Raw genomic sequence first — 14,366 nt, 5'->3', positions numbered from 1 at the left:
CTGTAAATTAACACAAACTGTGCTCAGTGACTGTAGGCTTTCTATTTCATGCACAGAGAAAATTTGCTTTTGAATTCGCCATTCAAGTTTTCAAATGAAGTCCAACTTATGTTCATTCTTTTTATGTTTCTGTTACCACAAAATTTTAACGTACATTTTAGCTTGCATATTGTCACTTCGACACTTCATAACAACATAAATTTTACAATGATTCAGCACTTGCGTTATATTAATTACCATTTCTGTACTAAATTTTGTTTTATAATTAGAATGCTCTGAAGATTGCTTTTATTATGTTTTCTCATTTGAAAATCCAAAATTGGTGGAAATTGAATAAAAAGAACGAAATAACAAAATTAAAAATATTAAGAAACGAATTTTGCGTTTGAAACTATCCTGTGTCATGGAAGTAACTTACGTGTAACCTGTTCGAGGTTTGCATTGCATTCCATCCCAATATACTTGGTAAATCTACCAAAAATCTGCACCATTGGTACTAATCTATTATAATCTTTCAGCCAGTTCTTTAGTACTGTTTGTGCCGGTTGGAACAATGACTGCTGGCTGTCTTATGGAGTCATATGGCCGTCTCAACGCAATCAAAATGGCAGCTATACCTTCTATAATAGGCTGGGCCTTAATCGGAAGTGGGCAGAGTTTCGTGCCTCTACTTATTGGAAGAATGTTAACCGGCATAGGTACAGGTAAGTCGTAGTTCGGTAATATTCGCTATACTTCATGTATTTCCCTTATTTTCCTCCAAAACTTGATACCGTCGTTGAAGAAATTCCCTGCCGAATTTATTATTGCTTTCGTTCCAGCCATAAATTCAAAATCATGTTTATCTACTAGTATTCTCTAGCATTAACTTATTTGTTCAATATATTACCATGTGCTACAGGGTGATAAAAATAGCATATTTTCAATGCCAGCGTAAGCGCGCTCCAGGACATAAATCATTTTAATATTTCTAGGACTAGATTGTAATACAAGTTCAGTTAGAGCAACTGTTCCCGCTGATATAGGATGACTTTTTGATGAGCTACAAAAATGTCCCTCGGGTGTTCAATAATCTCACATTATTCGTACTATACAGATGATGGGCAGCGTTAGAGGTTCAGGGCGAAGATAGCCATACTACTAGATAATAATTACAGTTTATTTGCTACTCTACTGTTGCCAAAATTCTCTTCTAAGTCATGACATAGATAAAAAAATAACTGCGGAGCAACTACATAAGTATATTGCCATGCGCTATACACCGAAAATAAATCATCTTATGTATGATAGCATACCGAAATTAGAAGCTACAGTGTGAAACATCCTGCGTAATCTTCATATCTTTTTGACTCTTAAAAATTACAACAAATAAATTTACAACTAACTTAGTCCACCCTGATCTAGTAAAGGGATTTTTCAATACCACATAAAGAGTATCGTTTTAATATTTATGCCTGTAGTCTTTAAACTCACAATTTTTTTTATTTTTTAAAGCAGAATTTACTACGCAAGAGATATAGGTTTCACACAGATTACGCTGCTCTTCCTTTATGTAGTTTCTTACGTTTATCATAATTAATATTATGTGTTACGGGATAAGTTGTTCAGTCACTTCAATTCCCGCTCGAAACACACCAATAAAGTACTGAAGTTGCTGGCTATTTGTAACTCCAAATTGTGTGTGTAATCCTACTTCATTTGAAGAACTGTCTCCTCATAATATATTTCCTTCTGCACTGGGACACCTAATTTCCAGAACAATTATTAGCTTCTGTCACTCTCTCTCTCTCTCTTTTTCTTTCGCGGTATTAATTAAGATGCCTGTAGTGGTCTTATGGTGGTTCTCAAATTGAAGCTGCTTCTCTCTAGCTGTATACTGATGAAACGTCAAAATTTACCCTTGCAACATGCTTAACGTAGGGCTTCCGCACATCAACCTCGCATCACTATCTTTCTCGGACTCATTTATTTCAGCTTGCACATTACTCTAAAGTGAAATACGTCATTCTGAAGTAACACGTAGCAAAAGTGATAAGGTGGCAGCGTATCGGAGTGCTAATTGATATACGTAACTCACATATTCCAGACTGCAAAATTGTACCCTTATACGCTAAAAAAATAATTCCTTTTATATTGTTCTTACTCAGTATTTATGACTGGTCATGAATTCCAGGTATGGGATCGAGTCCAGCTGTTGTCTACACGACAGAAATTGCAAAGCCAGAGATCAGGGGAGCTTTGACTTCGGCAGGAGCAACGCTTGCATCACTAGGTACGATTGCGCACGCATTTCTGTAATTATTTCCTTGTACCTTACGTTATACGCACTTACGTAACAACATACTGCATGTAGTTGTTACTAAATAAACTTAGGATGTGACTGACAGATGACAATGTGAATATCCTTAACTTTTTGTACATTCTCTCATAAATACTAGTATCAGACAATTGAATAGGCTGTCTTCAGTAAAGCGTTTATTAACAGCGTCAACAGACCTTCTCAGAAAATTAATGTAGTTGGAAACAAACATCTGTAAACGATCCATTAAACCTACCTGACGATTAAATTTTAGACTAGCAGAATGACCCAGATTAAAGGCAAAATGGAAACAAAATACTGCCATCCAGTTTTCATTACACAACAGAGTGTTAGGCTCGAGTAAAACCTGCTAAGTGTTTGCCTAAGACTAGAACTGACCACATTTAAGTGAGTATACTTGGTGAACTCATTTAATGCATCACACATACTCTTTCCGCTGTTGTTGTTGTTGTTGTTGTTGTTAACTTCTGTCCGATGACACCTTTCCACGCTCATGTATTCTATGCAAGGCTGTTTATCTCTGCATAACTACTGCAACTACTTAACCGATCTACTTATTGAATGATTGAATGTAGTCTTCAGCTCACTTCTACAGCACAAAATTTCAGTAATTTCTACTCTCTTCTTGTTCAACCTGTTTGACGCCTGAACTTTTTATCTGTACAATTCTTAACTACAAATATCTCCAGAAGATTCCCTTCTTCTGAAACTCTTTCCTTGCTATTAGCGGTCTACATTTTAGAACCTGTCTACTTGGTCCATAATCAGTTATTTTGCTCAAATCCTAAACTAATTCCTTAGGCATCACATTATTTAAATTGAGAACATTCCTCTTGGTTTATTTTTGATGATATTTATCTTATAATTTTAATTAATATTGTGTTTATACTGGTTGCTGGTGACGAGGAAAGTTAGTTATTAGTATTTTATTAATGATCTCATTCATAAGCAGCCATATCACAGTCATCACAGTCGCTCAAGAAAGTTATAATTAAGCTTTACTTGTTTAATCAGAATCGGACGATGACTCTCCTTGTCCGCAGTCTCGACGATTCTAAGCAATCTGCAAAACCTGTGTAAATAAAATGTCTTGGTTTTCTTGCATTGCGTAGTCAGTCGGAAAAACCTCAGGTCAAGCGGAAAGTTTGCTTTGATCACGGTCATCACAGTCGCTCTAGAAAGTTATAATTAAGCTTTACTTGTTTAATCAGAATCGGACGATGACTCTCCTTGTCCGCAGTCTCGACGATTCTAATCAATCTGCAAAACCTGTGTAAATAAAATGTCTTGGTTTTCTTGCTTTGCGTAGTCAGTCGGAAAAACCTCAGGTCAAGCGGAAAGTTTGCTTTGATAGAGTTTAATTATCCGATGAAATAATGGAGCTCTTGGATCTAATAATTGCAGGTTCTTTTCCAATTCATCGGAAGTTCCCTTCTGATTACCAACGAAACGACACCTCCATGCAAATTCTTTACACACATGTAATGAAATTCCTTACACGCCTTTGATGTAAATGCTCAGTATATATTCTCTTGATTAGCATACAATATATTTTCAATCTCTTTCTTCCAATAATCTCGATAGCAAAACTACAATTATTCAATGCGGCGATTCTGCACGGAGAAGATCCTGGAGGTCCTCTCAGCACACTCCAGAGAGAATATTACAAAGAGTAATTATGCGCTCATGGAATAGTAATAGTACTGTACTGCTTTTCTCATCGATTCTGCGAGTATATAGATGGTCAAGTAGGAAACGTAATTCACTCATAGAATTGTGCCGGGATAATTAGTAGAATATAAAGAGATATTAAAATCTTATAGCCTCTTTTCAAGATAGTATCCGTTCAACAGCTGTTCCAAGTTTCTTGCCGTCACTGACAGAATTACAGCGTCGCGGCAAAACCCAAAGTTTTGTTTTTTCTTCTTAAATTTTTATTTCCATTCAAAGTTTTGCGTTAATTCACTTTATTGTTTCCTCAATGTACGGATGTAATTGAGTAACATCGGGAATAGTCTACAAATGAACCGCAACTACTACTTCGCTTCTTTGTCCTTCGACTCTTACAAACGCAGTCTGGTTTCTTACACGTTTTAGATAATCTGTCGCTCCTGTATTTTACGCCTGCAGCCTGCAGAATTTCATAAAGTGGATACGGTCATCCAAATAAAGATACGCCTAGATCTCGGCAGAGTAGCTTCCTTCTCGACACATCTCAGCTGTGTTTTATTTGTCCATCGTCGAACTACGATTTCTCTCACAATGTCAGTATTAAGGTGTGTCCGCACGATGCTTATTTCTGTTAAATTGACGTATGCACTTATATTTCCAACAACGCAACTACGCAAGCGCACTTTTGTATGGGTAATTTTCTCGAAATGGAGGCCGTGCGTAATTGCGCATTGCTTCCCGCCTCAGGTGGAAATGTCTTGCGTTGTTTAGCAGACGCCGTGCAACTGGGGCCCATGTGTGTTTTTTTTTGTGTAGTATATTGAGATTATGTTTTAAGATGATTTATGTGCAGTAAGATCTGCTGACTCCAAGGAAAGCACGCTAAAAATCTGTAGATAATTACAGAAGTGGAGCGCCACTTCTGAAGATTAGGCTTATTTGAACAAAAATTTCACATATGATGCCCTCAGCGTCAAGTATTAGACAGAAAGACTCTGATCATATTACTGTAAAAAGTAAGACAAGTCTCGAATAAGGAAGACAGAGAAGAAGTCGGCAAATTCATGAAAAATATATATTATAATATTCGACAAATATTCATGCTATTGCTACTTAAAAGCACAATTGAGGAACCTGACATCTGAATAAAAGAAAATATGAGGTATTTGTAACTCCTCAACAAACTACTATACAAACTGAAATTAAGGACATTGATGATGCAAAACATTCAAAATTGAAAAATGCATCCTCCGTTCTAATAGATTCTGGGGTTTGTGACGATCCCCAATGTGAGCATAGTGCCGAAAGAGGCATCGTGTGGACATACCTTTAACCCAATATTCCGCATGCCACTCTGTTTCTGCTTTCTCTAGGATTCTTCCGCAGTGTGAGTACCATTCAGGAGATGAATCGAACTGGATATTATCTCCCATAGAACCAGTTATTTATGACATAAAATTCCAGTTCGGCACAAAGAAAACGATCTTAACATCGGCGATAAATCTTAGTTTCCTATGGTCATCTAATACAGACGAAAAATACATTTATTAAAATCATTAAATGGGTCAGTAAGACCACCTCTCGGGGGAAACGTTAGATAAGATGTCTGAAACTGACGAAGAAATGATACCACTGGATTGACCCACAATCCATAAAACTCCAAGTGTATCGTCTTCGCTAAGAATTTAAATACTCCGATAACACCCGATCCAAAGAAACACTGTCTTGCATGTGGGGATTCGCTCTATTCAGGATCACAAATGCTACGAGTTTAGCTTGGATTCTACGAATGGATATTTTTTTTTCATTTATATATTTATGTAACCTGATCTGATTAGGGCCATCAGGCCCTTTCTTACATCGGATCAGGGTTTCACACATACATTACCTCTTTTTACATCATAACTACCTAAGAAATAGCAGTTTTAATATGAAAAGTAGTATTCAAGTGATGTCCACCCCGAGTGGTCAACGCGACGGAATGTCATACCTAGCGGCCCGGGTTCGATTCCCGGCTGCGTCGGAGATTTTCTCCGCTCAGGGACTGAGTGTTGTGTTGTCCTTATCATCATTTCATCTCCATCGACTAGTCACCGAAGAGGCGTCAACTCGAAAGACTTGCACCAGGCGAACGGTCTACCCGACGAGAGGCCCTAGCCACACAGCATTTCCATTTCCATTCAAATGATTTGAGTGTCTGTAGTGGCTGTGTGAGGAGATAATACTGACTGTTGTTGTTGTCTTCAGTCCTGAGACTGGTTTGATGCACCTCTCCATGCTACACTATCCTGTGCAAGCTGCTTCATCTCCCAGTACCTACTGCAACCTACATACTTCTGAATCTGCTTAGTGTATTCATCTCTTGGTCTCCCTCTACGATTTTTACCCTCCACGCTGCCCTCCAATGCTAAATTTGTGATCCCTTGATGCCTCAAAACATCTCCTACCAACCGATCCCTTCTTCTAGTCAAGTTGTGCCACAAACTTCTCTTCTCCCCAATCCTATTCAATACCTCCTCATTAGTTACGTGATCTACCCATCTAATCTTCAGCATTCTTCTGTAGCACCACATTTCGAAAGCTTCTATTCTCTTCTTGTCCAAACTAGTTATCGTCCATGTTTCACTTCCATACATGGCTACACGCCAAACAGATACTTTCAGAAACGACTTCCTGATACATAAATCTATATTCGATGTTAACAAATTTCTCTTCTTCAGAAATGCTTTTCTTGCCATTGCCAGTCTACATTTTATATCCTCTCTACTTCGACCATCATCAGTTATTTTACTTCCTAAATAGCAAAACTCCTTTACTACTTTAAGTGTCTCATTTCCTAATCTAATTCCCTCAGCATCATCCGATTTAATTTGACTACATTCCATTATCCTCGTTTTGCTTTTGTTGATGTTCATCTTATAACCTCTTTTCAAGACACTGTCCATTCCGTTCAACTGCTCTTCCAAGTCCTTTGCCGTCTCTGATAGAATTGCAATGTCATCGGCGAACCTCAAAGTTTTTACTTCTTCTCCATGAATTTTAATACCTACTCCTAATTTTTCTTTTGTTTCCTTTACTGCTTGCTCAATATACAGATTGAATAACATCGGGGAGAGGCTACAACCCTGTCTCACTCCTTTCCCAACCACTGCTTCCCTTTCATGCCCCTCGACTCTAATAACTGCCATCTGGTTTCTGTACAAATTGTAAATAGCCTTTCGCTCCCTATATTTTACCCCTGCCAACTTTAGAATTGGAAAGAGAGTATTCCAGTCAACATTGTCAAAAGCTTTCTCTAAGTCTACAAATGCTGGAAACGTAGGTTTGCCTTTTCTTAATCTTTCTTCGAAGATAAGTCGTAAGGTCAGTATTGCCTCACGTGTTCCAACATTTCTACGGAATCCAAACTGATCCTCCCCGAGGTCCGCATCTACCAGTTTTTCCATTCGTCTGTAAAGAATTCGCGTTAGTATTTTGCAGCTGTGACTTATTAAACTGATAGTTCGGTAATTTTCACATCTGTCAGCACCTGCTTTCTTTGGGATTGGAATTATTATATTCCTCTTGAAGTCTGAGGGTATTTCACCTGTCTCATACATCTTGCTCACCAGCTGGTAGAGTTTTGTCATGACTGGCTCTCCCAAGGCCGTCAGTAGTTCTAATCTAATGTTGTCTACTACAGGGGCCTTGTTTCGACTCAGGTCTTTCAGTGCTCTGTCAAACTCTTCACGCAGTATCTTACCTCCCATTTCGTCTTCATCTACATCCTCTTCCATTTCCATAATATTGTCCTCAAGTACATCGCCCTTGTATAAACCTTCTATATACTCCATCTACCTTTCTGCCTTCCCTTCTTTGCTTAGAACTGGGTTGCCATCTGAGCTCTTGATATTCATACACGTGGTTCTCTTCTCTCCAAAGGTCTCTTTAATTTTCCTGTAGGCAGTATCTATCTTACCCCTAGTGAGATAAGCTTCTACATCCTTACATTTGTCCTCTAGCCATCCCTGCTTAGCCATTTTGCACTTCCTGTCGATCTCATTTTTGAGACGTTTGTATTCCTTTTTGCCTGCTTCATTTACTGCATTTTTATATTTTCTCCTTTCATCAATTAAATTCAATTCCGCGGACTTCTGTTACAGCATTCTACGGGAATGTTCCACACTGCCGCATTCGCCCGATGGCAGACGATGGTAAATCGCGCCAAGTCTCAGATCATCACCCTCACATGCCGCACCTTGAGGTGCGGTCGTCAGGGCGCGCTCAAAACAGAGCGGCTGAGGAGGGATCCCCCATTATTGTATCATTGCAGAAAGACGACGCCAGCGACGGGCCTTGATCAACGTTGTCACAACAGGCGGCGGACGATTCCTGGATACTCAGCGCAATATAGGGAACGTCCTTCACGCCCACTGCACTAGGCTGTACTCGGAAAATATCCATCCCACGGAGGTGATAGCGGAGGTCTCTCAGCTCACTTTTGGCACGATCACCCTGACTGCGGCAATGGTTTAGATTGAAGATGTAAAAGAGGTGGAGATCCTTGAAGTGATACAGATGGGAGCATTCTCGAGTTCTACCGGGCTTCCCAGCAATTGCTAGAGCCAAATTAGACATCTGCCGGATCTATTGTCTCCCACGGTGCCGCTCGCTGGAGCCTTCGTTGAAGGACTAATCGTACTAATACACAAACTACGAGGAGGATCAAGGTTCTGCGATTATCGCCCCTTGATCCTACTCAACTGTGACATGAAGATTTTCGCTCGACTGCTGGGGGCAGGTCTCAAGCAGACGGTCCGTTATGTTGTTTCACTGGACCAGGCATCATTAGGAGGCGATCATAACACCCACACTGCACTTTGTCGGTATCGTGACATGACTGCTCTTGCCAAGGCTCGCCAAATGTCTGGGGTCTTGGCCTCCCTCGACTTCAGCCAGGCCTTTGGCAGGATTGAGCATGAGTTTTTGACGGCGGTACTAGAACAAATGGGCTACCCAGACACTTTCATAGAGGCGCGACGTCTAGGGTGTTATACAATGGCAGTCTTACGCCGCCAATCCTTATCCAGCCCTCCGTGAGACAAGACTGTTCTCTCTCAGCGATATTGTACGCCTTCACATTGGGACCACTGTTCTGCGGCCTCCGACAACGCCTGGCAGGCATGACACTCGGCGGACACACTTTCTGCTGCACTGCCTAAGCCGACGATCTGGTACTCCTCCTTCGTAACGGCGATGATGTCCGTGCAGCACCGGTGTGGGAGGCGACCTACCGAGCGGCATCGGCAGTAGTCTCAAATTCCAAAAGTCGCATGCTCTATCTATAGGTAAAGGCTGCCCGATAGGTGCGTCGTTCCCCTACGAATAAGTGACACGTCACGTTGCTTGGGCATTGATCTCACAACTGACCTTCAGTGCTAGTTAGCCATCAACGGCAGGCGTCCATTAGCCCAGATCAGAGCAGGGCTAACTGATCATCGTCTTAGGACTCGAAACATCCTGCAACGGACACGACTGCCAACGTCTATTTGGCGTCCCGTATTCCCCATGTTGCACAGACATTTCCGATCCCGTCATCTCTGGACCGCCGCATGCTGGCAGCTTTGGGATCCTTTGTTACTATAGGGAAGCTTTTTAAGATCGGCATCCTCTCAAGAGGCTTAGATCTTTTTCGTGTTCAGGACAAAGCGAAGGCCCTATTTGTAAGCCCCCACATGAAGATGTGGTGAAGTTGCCCGATACTTCGTACAAGCTTGCTGCTGGAGGCTGTAGTGCCGATCTTTCTCTCTCCACTGGTGCTGTTATCACATATCCCAATGTCTCTCTTCTACACTGGGCAATTATTCCTCGAACTAAGACACATCGGCACTGCATTATTGCTCACAATCTTGGCATCGTTGAGGGCGATATATAACAACCTTCAGCAGAGTGGGGCACCGAACGTGATTGAAAGGAAATTCGCGGTGAGCGCCGCCACACTTGTACGGACGTTCAGTTCGCTTGGTACCTAATAGTTACCGAAAAGAGGGTGTGACAGTCTCGTCTACATCAAATTCACCTCACCGGACTCTCCATTGTATGTCACCTACGGAAAGATGGATACAGATGACGATGGCGTTGCCTCCGGATCGGCGAATGATGTTTGGCATTTGGTGTGCCAGATGTTGACTTTCGTCACAGGCGTGTCTCCAGCCCGGATAACTGCACAGTCATTCCTCTTCCCAGATGGCGTGGATTTTCGGAGGGCAGAAACGAATTCTGTAACATAGATATGCGGCCACCCCGTACGGTACTTATTTTGTGACTATGAGAAGACAGCCCTCGATTTTTGGCACTACTTAAACGAATGACACTGTGCGATCGCACAGAATCCCAAGTACCAGCAATTCTGCTCAAATTTCTCCAGGGTTCGTTTCATAACACACCTCACAGGTGGATTATCAATGACAGGAGAAGTTGAACGACGAACCTTTTTATTATTATTATTATTAAGATTGAACTAGCAATGGCACCCACATTGATAGGTGAAGACATGCATCGATAATTCCGCAGCGAGTAGCACCATGGAGCGCTCTCACGTCGCAACGAGATGGCCTTTTATGTCGTTCTTCCTGTTTGGTAGCCGACGAGGGCTGGTATTCATTTGCCTTCCTCTCGGTATTATAAGGCGTGCCATAACACGAGATTTTGCAACACATTGGTGATGAGAAAAATGTTTCCTCCTTTTACTTGATGCATTTTGGTTTCTACGCCTTCCAACCTTCCTTAGTTCTGAGAGGGAGAATGGGATATCGTGCCGAGGCCTCAGGTTGCAACCTCTGCCCACTTTGACCTGACGCCCGCCCCCCTTAGCAATGGCTCAAAAAATTCATCGTCGTCATTTCATTGTACAGCTGATGGTTGTCCATATTTGCAACTGTGAATACAATTCATGTAAGTAATAATAATGGTATAACAATAACAATAATGATAGTGGCAGATATAAAAAGACTTTATGGGTGTAAAAAATATATATCTTCTGACATCTGCGAAAAAAAAATTAATGAGCACTGGTTCCTTAAATTTCCTTTTCTTAAAACTCGCTAAGAATAGTGCGAAATGGGAAACATGTTTGGAAAGAGGGATGTACAGGGGTAACGAATGTGTACAGGGACAACAAGAAACAGGACAAAAACGTGGAAGGAAATCACGTTAAATCTAGTAAAATTCTTTATAAGAAACTGAAATTGGTGATAAGGGTATGACTTGTTCATTGAATCGAGCTCTCTTTGGTAAAAGTGATCATTTACCATAAAATATAGGTTTGGCGCCACTGGGTATCCAGTACCACACAGAGGAGGGGCGTGGTTCTGCCAATCGTATTGCTTCGGCAACTAAATTCGCAGCCCGGTGTGAAATATAATAATTTTTGCTGAAGATGATGGAAAGAAGAAGCAATAAATGAAACTCTAAGTCACAAAAAACAACAAATGGACTATCGCTCGTGAAAGAGACCAAGTCCTCTACACTGGAAAAATTTCGTTATCGTTAAGTCAATTGGGTCAAATGGCTCTGAGCACTATGGGACTTAACATCTGTCCTCTAGTCCCCTAGAACTTAGAACTACTTAAACCTAACTAACCTAAGGACAGCACACACATCCATGCCCGAGGAAGGATTCTAACCCGCGACCGTAGCGGTCGCACGGTTGCAGACTGTAGCGCCTAGAACCGCTCGTTCACATCGGCCGGCTTTATCTTCTTACCCTTACGAAAAATTTACGTTGACTACAGCAGAATCGTTCTGCAGTCAGCTACAAATGCCTGTTCTCTAAATTTTCTCAGTAGTGTTTCGCGTAAAGAACGTTGTCTTCTCTCCAGTGACTCCCATTTTCGTTCAAGAAACATCTCCACAATACTTTCATGATGACTGAAACTAGTGGTAACAAATTTAGCAGCACGCTTTTGAATTTCTTCGGTGTTTTTCTTTAATCCGCAGCGGTGGGGAACCCAAACAAACAAGCAGAACTCAAGAATGGGTCGCACTAGTGTTCTATACGCGGTGTCCTTTATCGATGGGCTACACTTCTTTAAAATTCTCACAATAAAGCAAAGTCGACCGTTCGTCTTTCGCACGATCGTTCTGATGAGCTCGTTCTATTTAATATCGCTTTGCAACGTAACGCCTGGATATTTAATCGACGTCACTGTGTCAAACAGCACACTACTGATGCCTTATTCGTACATTATGGGATTATTTGTCATATTTATCAGCATTGACTTGCATTTATCTACATTTAGAGCAATCTGCCATGCATGACAACAGGTACAAATTTCGTCTAAGTCATCTTGTGTCTTGCTGTAGTCGCTTAACGTCGGCTCCTTCCCCTTCACCACAGTATCATCAGCAAACAGACGCATATTGCTGTTCACCCTGTCCGTCAGATCATTTATGTATACTAATAATAAGAGCGGTACTATCACACTTCTCTGGGACACTCCTGACGATACCCATGTCACTGATGAACATTCGCCTTCGAGGACAACGTACTGATTCCTATTACTTAAGACGTCTTCGAGCCACTCACTTACATGGAAAAATATTCAGTATGCTCGTACGTTCGTTAATGGTCTGCAGTGGGGAAGCGTGTCAAACGTTTTGCGAAAATCTAGGAATATATAACATGCCAGTTGCCCGTATCCATGTTTTGCAGAATACCGCGCGAGAAAATGGCTAGCTGAGTTTCGCGCGAGCTATGCTTTCCAAATTCGTACCGATATTTAGTGGAAAGAATCTTTTCAATTTCAAGCAAATTCATTATATTCTAATTGAGAATATGTTAAAGAATTCTACAGTAAACCGATGTAAAGCGATTTGGTATGTAATTTTGCGGTTCCATTCTTTTACCTTTCCTATATACACAGGAGTCACGAGGTCTTTTTTCCAGTCGCTTGAGACTTTGCGATAAATGCAAGCTAAGTAAAAGATCCATGTCGTAGAGTACTCTCTGTAAAACCGAACAGGAATTTAATTTCATCCGGTCCTGGCGACTTAATTGTTTTTACTCTTGCAGTTTCTTCTCTTCGCCAGCGATATCTGTTACTATGTCCTCCATGCGAGAGACGCGACGGTCAACCGACGGAAATGTTTGTACGATCCTCCAGATGGTTTTTTTAAACGCGGAATTTAAAACTTCAGTTTTCCTTTTGCTATCTTCTATTTCCACACGAGACTGGTAAACAGTGAGTGGACAAAAGCCTTAGACCGCTTTGCTGTTTTAAGTAGGACCAAAATTTTCTCGGGTTCTCGTCAAGTTCTTTCGCTCAGGTATGACGATGGAAGTTGTATGCTTTGCTCGTCGATCTTTTTAGAGATAAACCTTGAAAATAAACTACAATAATACACACGTTTTGTACGATTAAGAGAACAGTCCTGAACAACAACAGGAAAGAGGCGGTTCTTAAATTCTGTAACACTATGACTGTATCTTTACTGCCCTGTGGATCAAAAATATAAACTTTTAACTACCAAAGTATCACAGACAATTGAAACGCCAGAAGTGAGGCTTATAAGACCTTTTGCAGGATACAATTAGAAGATCAAAGGAGGAGCAGTGAGATAAGGGAGGAACTCCATACTTTAGAAACAGTAAAAAGATCCCACAGTGTAGAAAGGAAAGGCATCACTATCTACTACGTATGGATGTCAGTTGGATACGAGGGCTATGCCGAAAGTTTTTAGCAACCCGTAAACCGTAAGGCGGAGGACAATGGGGTTGTTTCAATTTGAAAGAGCGATGTTTTTCGACCTTGGGACGAGACGGTGCAGGATGGAGCTGTCGCTCGCGCCATGATTTTTTACGATTATAAAAAGGGTATAAGTGCCGAAGAATGCCATTCTTCTTTGCTGCGTGTTTTGGGTGAAGCTTCCCCTTCTATGGCCACAGTTGGAAATTGGTTTCGCGAGTTTTCGAGCCTCGTATGATCCAGGACTTGTTTTGTGAGCACGTCGATGAATTGTCGCACCTCTCTCGACAACACATTCACCACCCACAGTCACCAAACCTCCATATTATTGAGGTTTTGAGGTCTGCTTTGGAGAGAAGGATGTGTGGTCGCTATCGACTTCCGTCAACGTTACCTGATTGTGCCTCATTTTGATGGAAGAATGGTTTAAGATTCCCTTGAAACCCATACAAACCCCGTATTTATCCATTGAGAGACGACTGGAAGCTGTTTTGAATGCCAACGGTTTTCCTAGTGCTTATTAAGCATGGTAATGTGTCGCGTTAAAGGGGACCTCATGGTTGTTAACGTCGAATGTAATGGAAAGTGTTCAAGGTTTATTAAATCCATTATAATAGTAACAAACGAAGTGCGTGACCTAGAACTCACGT

General features: G+C 41.2%; 1 protein-coding gene across 1 annotated transcript in view; it reads left to right on the top strand.

Moving 5' to 3' along the window:
• The window catches only part of LOC126298502 (facilitated trehalose transporter Tret1-2 homolog), a 282,166-nt gene that overhangs the window by 212,623 nt on the left and 55,177 nt on the right, over positions 1-14,366 (top strand). The window contains exons 4-5 of the mRNA XM_049989838.1: positions 519-704; positions 2,174-2,272. Coding sequence (XP_049845795.1) covers positions 519-704; positions 2,174-2,272 — 285 coding nt within the window. The remainder of the gene's footprint in view (positions 1-518; positions 705-2,173; positions 2,273-14,366) is intronic.

Source organism: Schistocerca gregaria, chromosome X (assembly GCF_023897955.1).
Source record: "Schistocerca gregaria isolate iqSchGreg1 chromosome X, iqSchGreg1.2, whole genome shotgun sequence".
NCBI classification, from domain to species: Eukaryota; Metazoa; Arthropoda; class Insecta; order Orthoptera; family Acrididae; genus Schistocerca; species Schistocerca gregaria.
Note: the sequence above shows the minus strand (reverse complement) of the source record. Positions and strands in the feature narration are given on the sequence as shown.